Source organism: Echinops telfairi, unplaced genomic scaffold (genome assembly GCF_000313985.2).
Source record: "Echinops telfairi isolate 266 unplaced genomic scaffold, ASM31398v2 ScPeMD7_3509;HRSCAF=4178, whole genome shotgun sequence".
NCBI classification, from domain to species: Eukaryota; Metazoa; Chordata; class Mammalia; order Afrosoricida; family Tenrecidae; genus Echinops; species Echinops telfairi.
The window spans coordinates 871,950-894,882 of NW_022107407.1; the positions used below are offsets into that span (position 1 = coordinate 871,950).

A 22,933-nucleotide genomic window follows, 5' to 3' on the forward strand; every position below is an offset into this window, starting at 1 on the left:
GGGTCTCCACTCTGCACTCCCACTCATTCACAATGATAGGAGTTTTTGTTCTGGGTCTTTCATGCCTGATACTTGATCCCATCAACACCTCATGATCACACAGGCTGGTGTGCTTCTTCCGTGTGGACTTTGTTGCTTCTCAGCTAGATGGCTACTTGTTTATTTTAAAGTCTTTAAGACTCCAGAAGCTATATCTTTTGATAGCCAGGCACCATAAGCTTTCTTCACCACATTTTCTACGCACCCACTTTGTCTTCAGCAATCTTGTTGGGAGGTGAGCATCACAGAATGCCATGTTATTTGAACAAAGTGTTCTTGCATTGAGAAGTACTTGAGTAGAGGCCCAATGCCTTCTGACCCACTTTTAAAATAGCTTCAGTTTTTAATCTTTTCTGCATTTTTCTTTATTGAAGTTTTTCTGTTTTTCTCTAGCCATTGTTGATTTTTGTTTGTTTGCTTGCTTGATTGATTCCTGTTTGTGTTTTGCATGTTTTTCTGTATATAAAATCCAGAAAAGGTAAACCTCTAGAGATAGTAACTGGATTGATAATTGCTTAGGGGCATGGCAGGTGAGGATGGTGGGAAATGAGGAGTTTACAACAATGAGTATGAAAAGATGTTCTGAATTTCTTGTGTTGATTGCATGAATTTCCTCACATGATTTAACAATTAAATTTTATGATATGTGAAGTATATGTACATAAAACTTTAACAAATATATGTTGTATTAGTCCAAGTAGACTAGAGAAACAAATTCACGGACACTTTCATATGTATAGGAAAGAGCTTTATATACAAGAGCAGTTGAATATTGAGGAAACATCCTGCCCAGTGCAGATCAAGTCCATATATCCAATATTAGCCCATATGTCTGATACCAACCTATAAAGTCCTCTTCTGCCTCATGAAACACATGCAATGATGCCAAATGCAGGAAGATCACAGGCCAATGGGTGGCAAGTCCTGTGGATCGAGTGGCATTGTAAGCATCTCAGCACTTGCAGGGGTCTCCACGTGGCTTCTCCAGCACCCAGGGCAGCATCAGAGTAGGTCCATGTGGCTTCTCCTCAGGGATGTTTCGCAGGAAGTCAGTCTTGTCAGTAGAGTGTCTCAAAGGGAGTGAACTGAGAGAAATGTCTCCCGCCTCCAAGGAGGAAATAGAAGATTTCCCCAAATTCTCAGGAGAAGGCCATGCCCATACAGAGGCCTCATACAGACTCCACCCCTTCACTCGTAATCCTCTCATATTGACACCAGATTATGTAAGTAGCACATATGTCTTTTCTTCTTAACACTTGAAAGTGGTCTTTAACAGATTTGCCAAATGCAATTATCTCCGTTGATTCCTTGTCTAGTGGTTTCATGGCATTGGCTGTGGACCCAAGTAAATTGAAATCTTGTATGTTTTCTCAATTTATCATGATGTTACTTATTGATTGAGTAATAAAGGTTTATTTTTTCTTCTTTATGTTGAGGCTAAGTCCTTGATCCTAATCAGTAAATGCTCTTTTTTGTCCCCTTTGCTTTCACCAAATAAGGGGTGTCATCTGTATACTGACAGTTTTTAATGAATCTTTCTGGAATCCTGATGCCACATTCTTTTCATAAAGAATAGATTCTCAGATAATTTTCTTAGCATATATGTTGGATAAATATGGGGAAAGGATACAACATAGACACGTCTTTCCTGATTTTAAACCAGGTAGTATTCCCTTCCTCTATGTGAATGACTGCATCTTAGTACAGTTTTTGCATGAAAATATTTGTTTTCTGGAATTCCATATCTTTACAATGGCAGTCATAGTTTGTTTTGACTCACACAGTCAAATGCCCTTTGTTACATAGTCAATAAGACATAGGTAATTTTCTACTATCCAAATCCAGCTGATATAAGCAATGATATTTCTTGTTCAACATCCTCTTGCAAGTCTTACTTTAATTACTGTAGGTTATATCTTGATGTACTCATGCAAGAATTTAAAAAATTCTCCTCTGCAAAGCATTTTTTGTGTGAATTAATGATATTGTTAAATAATTTCTGCATTCTGTCAGATTATCTGTCTTTTGAATGGACAATTATGTGTCTCTTTCAGTGAATAGACCAGTTAGCCATCTTCCAAATTTCTTGGCAGGAACAAGTGAGGATTCCAGTGTTGTATCTATTCCTTCAAACGTCTCCTGTAGTATTTCATGCATTTTTTGAGCCTTTTTTTGCCAGTGTCTTCAATGTAGCTTGGTCATCTTTCTTCAGTACTATGGGTCCTTGATCATATGTCACACCTGAAATGATTGAATGTTGACCAATTCACTTTGGTACAGTTGTTCTCTCTATTCCTTTTCTCTTCTTTTGATTCTTTCTGCATTATTTAATTTTTGCCAATAGAATAATATATTATTTCAACTTAAAATTTCAATTTTATTCATCTCCTTTGAAAAATTCTGAAAATATTATTCTTTTTGTTTTACAATTCCAAAAATTTATAAATTTCATTACAGTACTATATCTTGCTTCCTTGAAATGCCTTTTGAAATTTTCTGTTCAGTATTTTTCATGGGTAATAGTAAGTATTCTGAAGTATTCTGAAGAAAGGTGATCCAACTGAATTTAGTGAACAAAGTCATTAATATCACACTCCAGGTAAATTATTCTGAAGAGAATACAAAATTGACTGCAGATGTATATTGACAGGAAACTTTCAGATTTGCAAACTAGATTAGGAAGAGAATGTAGAAAAAGTGATGTCATTGCTGTTATCAGATGAATCTTAGTTCAAAGCAGAGACTCTTCCAGAAATACTGGTACAGTTTTGCTGTGCTGTATTAATGGTGTGTATTATAACAAGTGATGACTACCATTGAAAAGAATGGGAATTCCATAACCCTTAATTGTTCTCATGTGGAAATATATGTAGACTAAAAGGCAGCCAAATAGAAGAAGGGTATAGCTTGTGGCTTAAAGAATAAGGAAGACCTAAGAATAAATGATGCATATAAATTATGTTGCGGACAAAGAATATTAAAGTACCATGGGCATTCAGAGGAACAAACAAATCTATCTTGGGAGAAATACAGCCTAAATACACCTTAGAAGTGAGGATGTTGAGACATCACTTCATATACTAGAAAGAGCACTTACTGATGTAGCCTTAAGCTGTCAACAGAAAAACACAAACAAACCAAACCCCCTCATTACCGAGCCCATAAAGAACATAATGATAAACTAAGACAAGTTAAAGATTTTCAAGAATTTCATTGTACTTGGATTCACTACGAATGACAAGAGAATACCAATGAAGGAATCAAAGGATGAATTGCATTGAGAAATCTACTGTAAAAGATCTCTTTCAAGTGTTAAGAAGCAAAGATGTATTTATAATCACTAAAGTGCTATTAACTGAAGTCATGGTATTGCTCCCATATGCACGTGAAAGCTTGACAATGAATAAGAAAGTTTGAATCGGGCCTTTGAATTATGTTATTGATGAAGAATATTGAATATATAATGTGTTGCCAAAAGATAGACTGTTCCTTACAGGGGAGAATGGCTATAGTTTATTTCACATACTTTGAGCATGTTATAAGGAGGGTCAGTCCCTGAGAAGGGCGTCATGCTCGGCAGAGTGGAGAGGCAGTTATAATGAAGACAACCTACAGTAGATGGGTTGACACAATAGCTGTCACAATGGGCCCAAACAAATAGATGCTTGTGAGGATTACGCAGTGTTTCATTCTATTGTACCTAGGGTGGTTACAAGTAAGATACTTAACAAACAACATTCAATTTATGTTGTCAGTTTCTGAAATGTTACAGGAAATCATTATAGTAGCTAAATTTATTGATAGACAAAATTTGGAGATTGATATGATTGATGTGCACAATTATTTTAGGCAGGGGTAAGATAGTTAGGATTATCTGAGATCTAAGTAAGCTATGGTATGTAGTAGTTACTCATTGGACTGCTGTGGGATGCATCCCCACAACCGAATAGGTCCAAGCAGTCAGTTGTATAATTAAGGGTAAATTAAAGATACATCAGACACAACAAAGCATGCAAGGGCTCACATAGGCCATGACTTCAGAAGCAGGGTCTGCACAGAAGGCGATTGTATTTCCAACAACAGCAAGCAAAGCTCCCCTAATTACAGGTAACCACATATGTACCCTAACCTCAATGGTCCCTGAGTTCCTTGGAGGAGTAACCAACCACCAGTGCTGGGGGCAGGCAAAGGTAGTGACTGTCCCCTTCTCAGGGAGAAGAATAGCATACGTCTGCTCCTATAGTTAAAACTTCTGGCTAGATAGCAATCAGCCTTTGTTTGTAAAAGGTAACTTTAAGTCAGCACTATTGTGGGAGGATATAATGGGGAACAATATTAATTATAAGTATGTGATTGGGACTCATATCTAGCTCACAAGTGTGAAGGCCTCCTTTCACCCCAGAATCCTGGCTTGCCAGGCTTCTTAAAATATGAGAATAAAGAATTTATCCACACACACTCTCTTCCCATTCCCCAGTTTCCCACAGACTGCCAAACACAAGGTCTACAGTTCCAAGCTACCAGCCACTCTGCATGAAGAAGACAAGACTTTCTACTCCCATAAAGAGTTTGAGTCTTGGAAACCCAAAGGGACAGTTCTACCCTATTAGGTCACTGTGAGTTCAAATTGACTTGATGGCAGTAAATTCAGTTATTTGGAGATAATCTCTGCGTTTCAGTGGGGAACAGCAGCGACAACCATTTCCTATAGAAACACTACTTCATCAGTGGATATCATACACATTGGCCCACTCTGTTGTTTAGGTGTTCTGCTCAGTACAGGGTGATACACAAGTGCATTATCACTAAAGCCAAACTCATTGCCATTGAGTCAATTTTGACCCATGGTGACTGTAGGGAAGGGGGGAAATGCCCCTGAGCATTTCTGAGAATGTACACAATTAACAGGAGTATGCAGCCTTATTTTTCTCCCATGGGCTGGTGGTTACTAACTGCTGATCTTGCGATTAGCCGCCTAACATGTAATCAATACACCACCAGGGATCCTGTGCATTATCAAGGTGTGAATAAATAAACTCTCACTTTGTGGAAGCCATTTTGTATTTAACTTCCTTCTTTAAATGAGAACATATAAAGAAAATTCCCTTGAGATTTATATTTATAGGCTGTTAAAAGTAACAGAGAGTCCTTTGATGGCTCATGTGCTTGACTTCTTTCTGACTGGAAGGTTAGGAATTCAAGTCCAAATAGAGGTGCTATGGAAACGGGTTGGTGATCTAGTTTTGAAAAATCACCCATTGAAAACCTTAAGGCACACTGTTCTACATTGACACACACAGTCACCATGAATTGAAGCTAATTCATAGGCAACTGTTTTTTTGTTTTTGTTTGTAAGTAACACAGCAGTTAGGAAAATCTCATTAATTCCAGTCAGATCACACACAGCAGGGAGGAAGTGTGCTCTGAAGCACCCATGGTGGGGCAAACCAAGAAGGAAACACAGCAGATCTGTAACAGGAGCAAAGCATAACCAAAAAGCCCCTAAGGGGCCCCCAAAGTAGACTTCAGGCTAGGAGGGGCAGTTCCTGGAATTCCCCCAGGACCAATGGGGAGATAGTCATAAAGGTTAGTCCTAGAAGCATGCTTTTTTTGTTTTGTTTTGTTTTTTTGCTGTTGTGTTTTGTCTTGTTGTTTCTGTTGGGGTTTTTTTTCCCTCCTTCCCTCTTTTTTGGTTAGTCATTTGTTTTCTATTTGTTTGGTCTATGCCATTGAGGAAAAAGCAATGAGACCAACGGTCCTGGGGGGACTTGGGGGGAGAAGTAAAAGGGGGAAATGTGGGATGGGCAAACAGCACCATAGACAGGAGAACAACTAGGGAATTAAAAACAATAACGAGGTGGATATAGAGGTCCTGGGGGCGCTGGTGCAACAGCAGTCTAGCTGAAAGTACTGTGAGGCAGAAGTATGGTGAGCTTGAGGGTGGGGCAGAAGGAAGGTAAAATGCAATTGTGGAATAATGTAGGAAACAAAGCTATGGATAGAGGGATAACATAGGGGTGTCCATATGTAATTACATTAATCCATAAAAATAGAGGTATTGGTCTATGTACATATATTTATATGCAATACATTGAGATAGTGGATGGACTTCGGGCTTCTACTTATACAAGAACACGTTGTTCAAACAAATTGGCCGTCTGAGATGCTCACCCTCCCAACACAATCACTGAAGACCAAATGGGTGCATAAGCAAATGTGGTGAAGAAGGCAGATGGTGCCCCACTACTAAAAGATATAGTGTCTGGGGTCTTAAAGGCTGGCAGTGAAACAAATAGCTATCCAGAAGAGAAAGAAAAAGCCCACATGGAAGAAGCACACAGCCTGGGTGAGCATGAGGAGTCACCGGGACTAGATAACAGGTATTAGAAGATCCTTAGCAGTCAAACAAATAAAAGCATATGGGATCAGAGCAGAGACCCAAAACCCATCTGTCGACAATGGGACACTCCCCACAGAAGGGTCACAGGGAAGGGATCAGTAAAGCACCAATGAAACACACAATATTACTCTGGTTCCTTGAGGCTTCCTCACCCCCACCACCATGACCACAGTGATGCCTCTCACTGAGCATGTACACAGCTGTAGATAGAGATAAGAGCTCACGGAACACGCCACCCTGGAGCAGGAATGGGAAGAGAGATACCAGATGGGAAGGGTAAAGGAGGGGGTGGGAGGGAAGAAGGGGGAACTGGTCACAATGATCGACACAAAACCACACACACCCCTCCAGGGGAAAGAACAACGGGAACCATTGGGGAAGGGAGAAAGTGGTCGGTGTGAGACATGAAAATAATAATGATGTATAATCAATCAAGGGGTCATGGGGGGGGAGGGGAGCTGATACCAAAGGTTCAATAGAAAGTAACTGTCTAGAAAAGAATGATGGCAGCATATGTACAAGTATGCCTGATACAATTGATATATGGGTTGTAATAAGAATTGTAAGAGCCCCCAATAAAGTGATTTTTAAAAAGTAGGAAACTTCTGGCATAAAAAAAATAGAGTCAGATCTTTTCAACTTCCATGAGCCAGTTGATTATACTTGGGGCACCATATTTCCTACAGATGTTTGCTAAGTCAGTGTAAGAGCTTTAAGGTGATTTCTCTTATAAATAATGCACATTTTGGTAGTATCCTGAGGCCAATGAAGCATCATTTAGACATTGCTATCAGCACTTTATTTACCTTCTTTCTAACTTTTCCATAATTTTTTTTGAAAACCTAAGCTGTAAAAATAAATAAACCAAACACAAGTCTCAGTATTTAATATCTAAAGAATATAATAAAATAGTATCAAATCTAGTTATACTATTACATTTTTATGATTTATGAGTACGTTTTATTTAATTCAATTCATAAAGTAGACAACTAGAACTGCATGTTTTGGTATTTTTTCTAATGTGACTTTTATTTTGATTATAGATTGTGTTGCCTCCTCACCTGGAAAAGATAAGAGAAAAACTTGCAGAGAATATCCATGAGCTTTGGGTTATGAATAAAATTGAACTTGGCTGGCAGTATGGCCCGGTATATAATTTTGAATTTTATTTTCTGAGTCTTGTAGTGTGTCTTACTGAAAACATACCTTTTCACATTAATTTTGCTGTGTGCTTGCATGAATCATTTGATTGATTTTGTTTTCCCCTACACATTAGTTTTAATGTAAGTTTTATTTACTGTAAGGGATGACTTATTGGTGGGTTCATTAAAGGTTTACCTGAACAATTGAAAAAATATCAATCTTTGGTCTGAAAGGCTTTTTAAAATCAAAGTTAATGTATACAGGCAAAGGGTATTGATTTGAAAGTCTTTTAAAAATCTCATTAATATTGAAAGTGTGGCTGCCCTCCATGGACCACCTCTCAGTGATGCCCATGTGTTTAAGTTTCTAAGAGGAGAAAACAAATAAAATATAATGGATACTGGAAGGAAATGAAATATCTTTCTCATTAACTATAGCTACAATTAGTCATATTGCTTAAACACACCTAAGATTTAATGTGAAATGTATGTTTTATACTAATATATTCAATAAAGGTCATAGAGCACTTATGAAAGCAAGAGGTAGCTCACAGCCTCTGAAATGTACAGCCACAGTCATCTCAAATAAATGACATCAGTCCGTTATGTTGTTAATTTATCTTCAAATTAGTTTAGCCCTAACATAAAAAAATTATTACAAAGTAAAACTAAGTCACTCCCATAACCTTCTGATATAGAGTTCAATTCAAGTTACCAAACATTTGTATTGTGTGCCTGCCATTTGCTGTGTATGTTCTTGGTTCTTCGAATATATACAAGAACAAGAGATAACAATTCCTGTTTTGTTTTGTTTTTTATTCTGCAATCTAATTTGGAGAACAGACCAAGAAAATAACAAGCGTTGCTGTCCAGTCTTCTCTAACGCATAGCAACCTTAGGAATTCCTGAATACAAAAAACTCACTGCCAACAAGTTCATTCAGACTCATATTCACTCTGTAGGACAGTAAGGCAGGGTAATATGGCCTCTACGGGTTTCTGAGACTGACAATCTTTATAAGAGTGCTAACAAACAAACAAGCCAACAAACAAAGCCAACAACAAAAAAGAATCCTTTCAAACTTACTGTCCTTAGCAGAGTGCATCTCATAGTGAGCTGAAAGCACAGAGTTTGTGAGGTCCCGTGGGTTTCTGATACTGCGACTCTTTTTGGAGTAGGAAACCTAATCATTTTCCTATGAAGAGGCTGGTAGTATTGAACTTCTGACCCTGCTGTTAGCAAGCCAACATGTAACACCCTCAGGCACTAGGACTCCTTATAGGAATAGAAAGCCTCATCTTTCTTCTCTGGAGAGGCTTGTAATTTTGAACTGCTGACCTTGTCAACCCAATGAATAATCCACCAAGTAAGCAGGTCACCGGCATTTCAAAATAACACTATGCAATTTGGGATTTCAATGGATAATTTTTCAAAGCAGATCACTAGGCCTTCTTTAGAGATGCATTTCAGTGAAGTATATGTGCACAGGCTGAGAACCAATTTTTACCACTCATTTCCAAAAGGAGGTGAAGTTCAAAAGTAGTGTAACTTGCACTGTTCATACATGCACTGACTTATTCTAAACAAATCATATTTAAACATATTTCTGCAATCAGTTTATGGTTGCAGATAAGCTCTGTCAGTAACATACTTGTCTTAGCCACACTAGGGTGCCTTGAAAAAATAGGTCTAATCAAAACAGTAGTTTCATAAGGGAATTTCTAGGCTGGTTTAATCCAAGACAGTGAGATCGATTCAGAGTTTACAGTGACTGCTGAGGTTTGGCGTCCAAAGGGGTAATTTTGGTAGATTCTTATTGAAGGACACATGCCCATTACAAGGGCTAATTATGGAGAAGTTTTAAGAAAATTGAACATTGTATTAGTGGGAAAAAAATCCAGGAAAATTGCCTTGAAGAATGTTTTTCCATTAAAGTGTATACGCTAATTCTTGAAGGGTAGTAAGGGCTATCCTAAGAGAATTTCATTTGAAAATCTTACCCCATCCACCTCCAGCCCTGATCTTGCCCAATTATGACTTCTTTTTGTTCCCTAAACTCCAAAAACATTGAAAAGGGACATAATCTCACAATTAAAATCCTCTGAAGATGCCAAAAGGGCTGTTTTGAGGGAGTATAAAATGGAAGAATTCTTCAGGGAAACACTACCTTTGAAAGGTATAGTTCAATATGCATAGAAAAATAGCTTTACACTTGGACATTTTTGTTTAACAAAGGTGTATATGATTTTATAGTATTACTTTTTGACTAAGCCTTTTTATTTTCTGTATCTGGGAAACTGCAAGGGCTTCTCTGGGTCGATAATCTGATATTTCCTCTTGCTTTTCTCCACCTCCACTTCCTATTGCTTTTGTTTAGTTTGGTCACTTTTGTTTTTGTGTGACTCTAGAGACAATTACATGCTGACTTTTGGTCCTATTTCTAGGTTAGAGATGATAACAAAAGACAACATCCATGTCTGGTGGAATTCTCCAAGCTTCCTGAGCAGGAACGCAATTATAATTTACAGATGTCACTGGAGACCCTGAAGTGAGTTTACCTTTTATTTTCACCCCTCTCCTAAGCCTGAAAGAGAGCCTTGGTGGTATAGTGGTTTAGTAATTATGCATTGGGCTGATAACAACAAGTGAGCAGTTTGAAACCACCAGACTGGGCTTTCTACTCCTATCAACAGTGACACTGTCAAGAACCCACATGGGGTAGATGGACCCTGGCCTATAGAGTTGCTATGAGTTGGAATTGATGATGACAGTGAGTTTTTCAAATTTTTCATTCGCTTTAAAGGATCCCTGGTGTTGAGTTGAGTTGAGCTGCTAATTGCATAGTCAGCAGTTCAAGCCCACCAGCTGCTCCCCTGGAGAAAGACGAAGTTTTCTACTACTGTAAAGATTTACAGTCTCAGAAACTCATGGGGCAATTTTATTCTGACCTATAGGATCTCTATGAATTTGAATAGATTCAGTGGATGGCAGGAACCCTCTTGGGGGAGTGAGTTTGTGTATCAGAATCAACTGGTAGTGAATTTGGATGGTTTTTGGTTTGTAACTTTTGCCATGTTTCATCCTTCTCTTGTAAGTGCCTTCAGGCATAAATCCTTTCAAAGATCATACTGTCTCCCCTGCAGTTTGTAGCACGGTATGTCATACATGGATGGTGTGATGTCTGTTTTAAACTGCTTCTAGTTATTCCATTGAAATTTAAAATTTTTTTCTAGTAGAACATCAGTTAGTGTTTCACTAAGATATTATGTTTCATATCTGATATGAGAACATGTTTGTTTAGTAAAGCAACACTCTAGCTCATCAAGGATAGAAAAGGTACCACAGAGCAGGTACTGACTCACTAAGAACTTGAGACCTATTTCATAATACATTTGGCTATAAACTGGTAAGATTTTTTTGGTTGGTGTAGTGTTTACCACCCCACGTCTCCCCAGACAGCTGAGAGACGAAGACAGAGACTAGATAAAAGTCAAAGAACAAAGCTTTACTTTGGTCAAACAAAGAGAAAGCTGGAATTAAAATTGCTATGGCAAGCTCCCTCAAAAAGGGGATTGCAGTTTTATGTATGTGTACCAGGAATTAAATTGAGGAGATTATAAATATATAACAGCATTCACAGGCATAATCATGAAGATGCATTAGTGTGGGGTTATGATTTTTTATAAGATATGGCTTATTGGACCTCTAGCTTTCCAATGTCTTCTGTGTTCATCTGGGAGCATTTTACCAAGTGACTTTTGGGTTCTTGACCAAAGTTTTCTTGTTTTGGAGTGACTTTCAGGTTGTGATTATCCTTACTGTGTATGTTAGGTGGGTCAGGTCTGGTCATGATGGACATGTTCACTTGCTGTGGTGGGATACTTTCCCAGGTGGAAAAGGGCTAAAAATAGACAGATTATCAGGCAGAGGGTTAAGAATAGGTAATAGATGAGGTATGTTCTAATATCCTGTGACATATCATATCCGAAGGGTGAATTCCTTTGGCAAGCTGTGTTATTTACAACGTTACATAGGCTAAGCAGGTTGGGAAGTGGTCTCATGACCCACTTCTTTTTCTCAGTAATTCCCATCAAAATCTATGGAGCACCCTTTGGGAGATTCTAATATATAGGATGTCATCCTGCTATAGAATGTCAAGGCATAAAGCAGTGGGATCAGGATCTAATTCCTCACAAATGTCCATCCCATCCATTATAGCATAGGAAAGTTTTGCTAGAAATATCAGCTGATTTCAAAAAGTTCAAAACAAAATTTGATTGTCTTTCAGATCCTGTTTTCTACACACTTTTGGTAAACCTCTTTTAGTTTATAGCTGAATTAAAGAAGAGCATCACTTTTTTTTTCCGCAAAAGGCAGATTGCACACCACTCATGGTCATTGAGTTGCAGGACAGAGCAGAACTGCCCTTGTGAGTTTCAGAGGCTGTAAAACTTTACAGGAGCAGGCAACCTCATCTTTCTCCCTTGAAGCCACAGGCTGGTTTGAAATGTTGACCTTGTTGACTTACCCAGCGGTGCCTAGAGGGAGCCTTACAAGTTGTCAAGCGTTTTTAGACTACGAGCTTAAACATTTTCAATGGGCTTATTTAATATATCCCAAGGTGGCTACAGTTGGAAAATTATTTAGCAAAGCATCGTGTCAGTTGCCTTCTCTGGGGCTAGCTGCACAAACATTCTTCACAGGCCTGCAGCAAATCTGCATCCAGGTAGAAGTCCTGCCATTTGTTGTTTTCTGTTGTTGATTGTTTATTTTCAAGCAGTAAAACTTTCACAAAAAGACTGAATAGTTTCTTTGGGAATGCAGAAATGAAAATCTTATTTTAATTCAAAATTGATCTTTAATTTAAGTTTCTAGTTATTTAAGTCATATACAGCAGTACCTTAATTTTTGTAAAGTTTATTTTTCCATAACACCTTTACTATTTTTTTTGTCTTTGTCTTGTTAAGAATAAGGATTTATTTTTCATTGATGTTTATTTACCAGTGATTCACAACACAAAATGGAAACAGTATTTTAGGTTATAGGATTTATGTTAAAAGATGTTTTTATTAAAATTATGGAAACAAACGAATTAGGTATAAAATAAATTTGGCAGCTTTATAAAGTCCTTTGGTGGTGGGTGGGTGAGGGGTGTTCAGCCAGCTAAATATCTAACTACAAACTGAAAAACTAGAGTTTTAAACCTACCCCGAGGCCAAAAAAGGCCAGAAGGCTGCTTCTGAAAGGTCCCAATCTTGAAAACTCTATGGAATACAGCTCTACTCTGACAATAGGGTTGTGATGAATTGGAATTGTGTTGAAGGCAACTCTTTGTTTTTGTGTTTGTTTCATCATTGTAACTAAATAACAACAGCAACAACAGCAACAAAGCAAACAGTCCCATTGTCATGCGGTTGACTTAAATTTTTGGTGGCCCCTCTTTGGACAGATTTGAATTGTGATCCATAGGGTTTTCAGTAGCTGATATTTTGATATAGACCCCCAGACCTTACTTCCTAGGGTAGGTTTGAAATGCCACTGTTAGGGTAGTATTCAAGTGCAAATCACTTCCACAGCTGTAGGGAAACACCCTAAATAGGGATGTCCTTTCTGATTACTGGGTGCCAAAAGTACAAAGAACAGACCAGAAGTGACACTCATATATGAGAATTTTATGTACAGGGATGCAGTACTGTGACTCTGGGTGGCTGGCAGTGTCAGGGTTTTGTATGTACTTAGGAGAGGGTAGGACCAGGCTGAGTTTCTGTCTGTTGTATCAAGGGTTGCTATGAGTTGGAACTATTTTAATGGCATTTAACTCACCTTTCAGCTCAATTAATACTGTCCTATTTAAAATAATAAGAAGAATAACTGATTTGTAAGATATGTGAATGATCTGTTAGTAAAACTTTCTTTTTTTTAAAGGCACTCAGAATTTAAGCTCTAATGCATTTCCCTAATCTTATCTTAGATTTATAATTCTTGGCTCACACAGGGTTATATGCTTCATCTATGTAAACTTGGCTGACATCTCATTAGATGGATGCTTGTTTTAAGAGAAGCTTTAAGATCTCAGATATTCTTTCTGATAGCAGGGTAGCATCTGATTTCTTCACTACACTTTGCTATAGCACCCATATCAATATTGAGTAAGACCCTCCAAAAATCCATTCATATATTTAAGGTTTATATATCTTCCTGTTTCACTTTAGTATTTTGTGCACCTTGAGAACAAGATCTATAGCGGGATATAGTATGTGGCCTATGTCACAAAGGGTAGAAAAGAAATTCTGTTAAACATGCACGATCACCCTTATAGTACAAGGTGAAGTCTCCGTGTTGGGGGTCCATAACAGTAATGTCAAACATTTTCTCCAAGAGCAATTAGCTGCCCTTTCCAAACCTCTATTCATCAACAGACATGAGATTCATTTTTAAGACAGACACCACCTCCATACACCACATCATCATAAATCTCTATTGAAGTGCACTGAACAGCAATGTAGAGGTCTCCACCCAGGAAAGGTGACTGTAGGGCATTGCCATTGTGGCATGCCCCATTTGGTCCTCTATCGCTCCCCTACAATGAGAAGTTGTCTACAACTGAAGTGAAGCTTCCCCTGGACAAGGGATCTTTATGATGTACAAATAAGGGACTGATAAATGGGTTACAAATGTTATAAGTCTTACCACTCCATTCATTGCCTGTGGTACTGGGTTGAATAAATGCATGACCTAAAAGTCCATTGCCTGTCTTTGTCATGGTATTTCTCCTTATGGCAATGAGCTCATGCAACGTCTATATTTCTGTGATTGAGTAACTTTGTTCAGCATAATGGTCTCCAGGTCTGACCGTGTAGTGAGGTGTTTGGTTGTTTCATCATTGTTTATAGCAATGGATAGTATTCCATAATATGTGTATACCAAAGGACAGCTTATTTTCCTATTAAACTTATTGTAATAAATGGAAATGGAGGGCCATACCTGCCCTCCTCTGTCCTCTATGTTGCCATCCAGCAGGGGTCAGACAAGTCTCCATGGTTAATCCTTGTTTACCTAGTCTGACACCAACCATTCCTCCCATATCACCCCCCACCATCTCTGCTGGGTTTGCCAATTCACTGCAGTGGCCACATAGAACTCACAGACAATACTCCAAAATCAGGAAGTTTATTAGGGAAGTTTGAATCAATGGCAATAAGTTAATTTTATTAAGAAAGTAAGTAGGTCACCATAAGTCAGGATCTGCAAACAGTAGGGATACAGTCATTGGTCTCCTCAGCCAGCAGCAAAGTCTCTCTCTGCTTTTTAGCCTCTCTGCCACATAGTTCCTTGATCTTTGCCCCCATGGGCCAGGAAGACAGCCCGCCCGTTCAGCTGTCCCATAGTCTTGGGTCAGATAAGGAGAAGCGTCCCATAGTCTGGTGCTACTTATTTGAGTCTCTGTGCCACCATCTGTGATGCATCTGTTCTCAGCAGCCTCTGCCACTTCAGACAGATCTTGGATGTGCTCTTCAAAGGTCCTCCGGGTTTCTTTCCTCCAGAGTGATGCTTCAAAGATGGTTCATCAAAGATGACTCACCCCTCTGTAGAGGCAGGGAGGTGGTAATGAAAACAGACCAATCCCCTCTCTTAGTATTACAAGCACCTATCTATAGTCCCACCGAATCCCAGCCTAGTGTTTACACTAGGAGGGTTATCCTGCACTTCCTGGTAGCGAGGATTCAATTCATAAGCCAAGGAAATCCAAGTTTCTTAAACTGACAGAACAGCAGTGTCTGCTGACAGACTCCCCTTTATCTCTGACCAGCAGTACAAGCTGTTTCCGTGCTCTGCTTCTCCCTGGCCCATCCGTTTTCCCCATCCCTGAGACAACCTCGTCAAGCCTTACCATCTTACCTCTTCCTCAAGTCAGCAGTTTGAAACCACCAGCCGCTCTGTGGGAGAAGACACCTGGAAAGTTTGAGTAACCCCACAGTTTTCCTTCGTCCTATCTGGTCTCCATGAGTTGACATCAACTCGGGGGCAGTGGGTTACCCAGTAGTTTGGTCTGAGTTACAAGACTTGTAAAGAGCCATATTAAACTAATTCACTCCCGTACACTTCTCTTCGGAGTCTCTAGGACTCACTCTGACTTTCTAGTTTTTTTCTTTTTCTCATTTCAGCCCTATGAGTGTTTCCCTCTGGCTTAAAAACAACAACATTCACTTTCTGTTCTAGCTAGTACAAAAGAACAAAATTTGGGATCAACAGGGGGAGTGTGCCTTTGATTTATGTCACAACTGCATAACAATGAGCAAAACTTTAGTCTTAAGAGACCCAACAACACTCAAGAGTTAGGTTTACAGCTAGGTTCTTGCGGTTTATCTATAGAATTATTTTGAAATACAAAGAAACAACTTCGTATATGCTACAACCAAAAATCCAAACCTATTGCCATCCAATTGATTCTGACTCATTACAACCCATGTATTAAACAGCAGAACCGAGTTCTTCTACAGAAGTTTCTCTGCTATAAACTTTAGAGACGCAGATTGACTGGCTTTACTTTGTGGTGCCTCTGTATGAGTTCACATTGCCAACCTTCAGGTTAGTAGTTGAACTCAAACCATTTATATCACCCCGATGGAAAAATCCTGACACACAAGACTTCATGTTACATTATTCTGTAAGGGTTAATCTGTATATAAAGCAGGCCAGTGATTTGGGGATAAAAGTGGGAGTGGACTACAAAATGATATGCAAGAACTTTGGGGTGGATGGAAACTATGGTGATGTTTTCACAATTTTATAAATTTGCCCAAAACAAGAAAAATTAAAATCAGAATTATAAAAATAATACTGTGCCTACCTCAAGGCATTATGGGGACTGTTAGTTGCAAGGTTCATGGTTCAAATCCACCCGACACTCCATAAGAGAAAGATGTTTGCTTCCATAAAGATTTACCTTGGGGTCACCGCGGGGACAACCCAAGTGAAGCTGCAGGCGTCCTGGAATTTTGTCTCAGGTGACAAAGCCAGCTCAGGTCCCATCGCGTTTTTGAAAAATATTTGCTTTCTGTTTGAGCCCTTGATATCCGCTCCTCATTTTTGCCCCTCCCTCCCCATACCCATCCCTCATGAACCCTTGATCCTTTATAAATTATTATTATCATTGTGGCCTGTCTTACACTGTCCGACATCTCCCTTTCCTGTTGTCCATGCCCCAGGGAGGATCTGGTTCTATCTTTTAATAAATCCTGTCATGTCTTTCTGCCGAAGTTGGAGAGGTTATTGATTGGGCCCACATATTGGAGGTAACGCTGGGGCAGAAAGAGAAAACTCAGGCCCCAACCAATTCAACCAATTAAAATAAAAAAAATAAAAAAGATTTACCTTGGGAGCAGTTCTACTCTTTCCTACAGGGTTGCTATGAGATGAAGGCAAGCCATTGGCAGTGGGTGGGGAGTACCTTAGAATTTATAATTGACCTTAGAATATATAATTGCTTCATTCCCCTGGTCTATCAATGTAAATGTCACTCCCTTAGATTAGTACTTGAGTTCCTCAGTTAGTAAGCATGTATTTGTTAAGCATGTTCTATGCCATAGATTCCCAGACTCATTTGACCCACCTTGCCCCTTTACAGAAAAAAAAAATTTACCCAGTGCCCCAAGGCAATTAAAAACTTTTGTACTACCATCCACAAACCAGGATAAACTTTATGCAGCCTCTAAAACTCTAAAATTCACTAGCCCAGGAGATCATATCACCCATTTGGGGAAAGACTTTTCTATATCATAAGGAGCCCTGATGGTATAGTGGTTATGCTTTGGGCTGCTAACTGTAGAATCAACAGTTGGAAACCACCATCAAGTTCACTCAGGTAAAGTGTTACAGTCTTCAGGGCTGAGGAGACAATCATCATATAACTATTATAATTATAAAGACTGAGAGAGGCTGGTAAGGATGATAAAGCAGTAAAGGGTTTGTTTATTCAAAGAAATCATTAAGTCTCTCCAGATCAGTTGCTTATAGTAAGTGCTTTTTGGAGTTGTAGTGGAGATTTCTTTAACCAATGTTGCTTTTCAGCATTCTGGGGCTTGGATACTATTTAATGTTTTCAGGATGTTGTACATGTTGTTTGTCAATCTGAAACATTTACCTTCTGATCCTTTCACCCCACATACTTGTGTATCTTCACTTATATGATATTGATTCTGTTAAAAAAAAATCTCAAAATTAGAAAGTATGACTTTCCTACTTTCAATCTCACTTAATATTATTTAGGAATCCGGATGGCATAGTGGTTTAGTGTTGGGCTGCTCACCTCTTGGTTAGCAGTTTGAAACAATAGCTCTTCCTTTGGGGGAAGAGGAGGCTTCTACTCCCGTGAACAGTTTTAGTCTAAGAAACTAACGGGATTTCTACCCATTTTGTAGGGTCACCATGAGTTGTAATTGACTTGATGACAGTGAATATGTATTTTAGTTTTATTTTAATTATTCATTGTTCTCTTTTTCTCCCATAAGCTACAAGCCTATGAAACAGAAATGTACACTACAAACTGCTTTATAAATAGTGGTCACTCAAATATTTTTTTATGTAGGAGTGATTAATTATGCTCCATTTTCTCTGTGAGTTTAATTCACACTTATCTATAAGCAGTATGTCCAGAGGAGAGGATTATGAAACTAAATTTGTTAGTTAAAGTCATGGTATAATTTACAAAAGGATAATTCATTCTCTCTCAGATAACCATGGGGATAGTGTTAACTTAGTGACTGGTGGTTTAGGCTTACTTTGGATATCAGCACCTTGCATGGCTTTATCATTCATTGAGGATTCAAATGAGCCATATTTAGGAAGCATAATGTGAGGTGTTAATTTCCCCTGATAATAATATATATTAACATGCCAGAATACACATGGTGGCCCTTCTTTGTTTACAGATCAGCTTGGGAAGTTATAGTATACTTATAAGATTTCTTGATGAGCATGGATTGAAAGGTTTAAATACCTTGGTGTAAGATAAATCATAATACTTTTAGCCCTGAATCCTTTCAGATTCAGGTTTGGCATCCCTCCTTGATATTTTCACGTTATTAAGCATGCTATAACAGAAACACCACAGGCTTTAACAAGTAGAAATGTAATTTTCTTAGTGCAGGAAGCTATCAGTCTGAATTCAGAGCACTGGCTCTAGCACGGGGCTTTCTCCCACTGTTGTCTCTGGTAGAAGATTATGATTATTTTCAGCTCCAGGTTCTTAAGAGATCTCACATAACCAGGTATCTGTTTTCCACATCTGTGCTCTCTTGTTTGATTGCTTTCTCAATCTGCTCAAAAGAGATTTATTTAATTCACACTGTACACCAATACTGCCTCAATAATATAGCAAAGAATGGGATTGTTCTCAAATGGTATTATTACCACAGTTCTAACAGGGGCTACCCAATAAACAGGTTGTTGTTTTTTTTCAATACTATGTACTTAAGTTATTTTTACAGAACAACCTTATGACCTTCAAAGTACTCTCCATTATACTTAATACATTTGTTAAATCTGCTATTCCATTCTTGCAAACCTTTTTCAAACTCCTCTGTTTGTTTGGACATCTGACAACACCTCCCTCGTTTTGTTTTTCACGTTTTCTACATCCTTTAATCGCTGTCCTTTCATGTCCCTCTTAATTCATGAAAACAAAAAGACATCACATGGAGTGAGGTCAGGTGAATAAGGTGTATGGGACAAGAGAGGCATGCTGTTTTGGTTGTTTTTTTTTTTGCCAAAAATTGGTGTACTGAGATGGCTGCATGAGCGGGTGTATTGTCATGGTGGCAAAACCAGTCTGCTGTAACATATCAGGCCTTTTTTGTCGCACACAGTTACAATATCTTTTCAAAACCTCTAAATAGAAAACTTACTTAAAAGTCTGACCTAGTGGAACGAACTCCAAATGTACTATCCCCCTCACATTAGCAGAGGTTTTTTCCATTTTGGGGAGGATACTCCCTTGTAGGTGTTAGGATTTACAACACACATTTTTAAGGAACACAATTCAATTTACAACATCTTCTAACTGTAAACAATACATTGTATTTTAATTGCCTACTGCCTATAGGTTTCAATAACCTGTAACTTTTTTGGCATAGGTGTTTTATCTTCACATCATTCTTTATAGAACTCAATGCACTGTCATCGAGCTGATGCCAACTCATAGTCACTCTATCGGACAGGGTAGAACTGCCCGTGCGACTTTCTGAGACTAACTGTATGGGACTAGAAAACCCTGTCTTTCTCCCGAGGACAGACTGGTGGTTTCGAACTGCTGATTGCATTAGCGCGCTAACTTGTTACCACTACTCCCCAGTTTAACACCACTTGTTAAACTGACATATAATGGCATTCAACCATGCTTTTTCAGCAAACGGATGAATGAATGAAGCACGACGATAAAAGAGTTCCTTTTCCTTAGAGAGTCTTTTAGCTGTATTTGTTCAATTTTAAACTCAAAGTCAATTTTCTAATCTGTCACTGGCGATTGCATTTTAGTGGGCACATTATTTTCGATCCTTGTATAGTTCTGGTTATTTTTTACTTTACTTGTAGAGTCCCAGAGCTTCTAGTTGTACATTCTAAAACCCTCATTTACATAGAGTCCATTCCAAATCATAGCAACCGTACCTAGAGTTTCCAAAACTGTAAAGGAACCTGATAGCCCCTACTTTTGCCTATGGAGTAGCTGGTGGGTTTGAATGGATGATGATCTTGCAGTCAGCAGTACAATCCCTAGTTTAAAATATGGCGGGGGTGGGTGGGATTTTTTTTTGTAAATAACTGATTGTCACAGTTAATATTGACTCATAGCAACTCCTCGTGTATCAGACTAGAATTTCTCCATAAAGTATTTAATGGATAAATTTTTGGAAGTATACTAATACCAGAAATTTCTTGTTAGGATTCTCTATGTGGACTCATTCCTCTAACCTTTTGCTTAGTAGCTAGTTGAATGTTTGTTTCTAACAACCCTGCCTCCTTAAACCAGATGTTGTCTGTTTGATAGTGAAGGAAATGTATATTGTATCCTTTTTTTTTTTACTTTAATAGAGAAGTATAGATGGAATTTATATACATTCCAAATACCCAGTGGAAGTCATCACTGGAGCTTAACAATTCTGTTATATCTTACTCTGATTAAATATCAATGTTTCATATGGTTTGGAATATTTTTATGGATTATTTAGTCTAGAAAAGACTTATTTTTGCATAATACATCAAGGTGTCAATTGCCAAGAACTGTTTGTTGGTTTGTTTGCTTATTCATTTAAGAACTACTGCATTTCTTCCTTCCCTTAATGACTTCTCGTTAATTTTTCCAAGAAATATTCTTATGTTTACATTTAGGGCTCATCCTTCATAGTTTTCCCGGCATATATAGAACAACACGATTTTAGTCCCATGAGAGTGAGTGTTTTATCCTGTGCCAATAGAATAAGAGACATAAGGGTATGGTTAATAGAGTAAGATATAAGTCAGTGATAAAATGTATATTATTCAGTATATCTTTTTGGGACAACTGTTCGGCCCTCTGCCTCAAGTCTTACATCAGAATAAAAGGACATACAAATACATCAAAGATTTAATGTGTCAAATAAAACCATGAAAATACCAATAGAAAAATAAATTATTTTTTAAATCGATATGAAATGCAGATAATTGCTTTTTAAGTATCACATAAAATAGAGAACCAACAAAGAAAATAATAAGACATTGTTATGTGAAAAATAGAAATAAACTCTACAAAGGAAAAACACCATAAAAAATAAAAAGGCTACTAATTGAGAAAAAAATGTATATCTCATATCTCAAACAATAATTGAAAAACTCCAAAAGTGCTGCCATATATACTCAAAATCTAATAGATTAGAGGGCAAAGATTAAATGATGTGAACTGAGAGTCTAGAGAAGAAAAGAATAATAAAAATCTCTTACATATATTAATTAACACACTACTCAAATTCACTTCTAATGATACTAATGCAATCTATACTTCAGTGAAATATAATTTTAAGACTATCAATAAACACAGGTTTCTCATTCAAATGCAAGATAAAAGTGTGTATTATTAATTACAGAATTGTTATAAAACCCAAACATTGCCAATAGTCATAAATTCTAGGACAGGAGATTCATTAAAATATAATGGAATGCTATTTTAAACAAAGATCAGGTAGTTATGAAAAGACATGAAACTCATATTGTAAAATAAAAATAGCAAATTACAGATTAATGCCTATTGTATATACCCATTTGTTTAAAAGACAAAACAAACAAAAATGTGTGCATGTACATGTACATACCCATGCTTTAGCATATGTATAAATTTTCCGTAGAAGGATATAAAAGAAATGGGTAGCAACTGGTGTCTTTGAGGCATGAAATTGGGTGTCTAGAAAGAATATGTGAATGGCTATTCAATATATTCCTTTTTCATGCCATTGTCTTTTTCATTGTGTTACATCTTACTGAAAGTCACAATAAACACATTTCCCTTTTGCCTTGATAACAGACTTCTCTGCTTTCAAAGTGGGATCTTTTGTTACATTTTATTCCCATCTACTATAAAATTGGGTTATTCCAAAATATGGAAGAAATTAATGTAGCTTATTGCTGACTTTATTTTCCAGGACTTTGTTAGCATTGGGATGCCATGTGGGCATATCAGATGAACATGCTGATGAAAAGGTGAAAAAAATGAAGTTACCAAAGAAGTAAGTTGAAGTCTAATCAAAGTTTCTTGGGCAGAAGTTCCACTCAACAGAAACCTTGATGCTTTTCTGACACTTAAGCTATAATATTCATAATAAAAATGTACACTTATGGAATTAAACTATGTGTGACATCAAGTCTATGGCAAGACAGCAATGTCTGCCACATTGCCTAAAGGGGAGAAAACACAATATATTGGGGTGTATGTTATAAAGAGTGCATTATTTTTCCTGTGTGTATGTATATGTCTGGATGGATACATGTGTATCCATATTCTTAACTCATTTAGTGGATTCCCCTCACTAAAAATACAAAATTGTATACTAATATTGTTTTTACAAAGAAAATATTTTTAAGGAATACTTATGAAGTGGGTATTATTACTCATATTTTAAGATGAAAAAAACAGACATATAAGTTCTACCGTGGTGTTTAGCATCCTGTGTGTGTAGTTTTTTAATAATTGTGTTGGTACTGGTTGACTAGAGAAACAAATCACTCATATGTGTATAAAAAAGAGCTTTAGCAGGCCTGTCTGGATAGGACAGGCTGGATGAACAATGTGGAGGAGAAAACAACGGGACTGACAGTTCCGGGGGGA

The 22,933-nt window shown here is 37.7% G+C and overlaps 1 protein-coding gene across 1 annotated transcript in view; it reads left to right on the forward strand.

Annotated features, from left to right (window-relative positions):
- Positions 1-22,933, forward strand: part of RYR2 (ryanodine receptor 2) — an 805,653-nt gene that overhangs the window by 364,750 nt on the left and 417,970 nt on the right. The window contains exons 24-26 of the mRNA XM_045294222.1: positions 7,483-7,587; positions 10,026-10,129; positions 22,251-22,334. Of these exons, the coding sequence (XP_045150157.1) occupies positions 7,483-7,587; positions 10,026-10,129; positions 22,251-22,334 (293 nt within the window). The remainder of the gene's footprint in view (positions 1-7,482; positions 7,588-10,025; positions 10,130-22,250; positions 22,335-22,933) is intronic.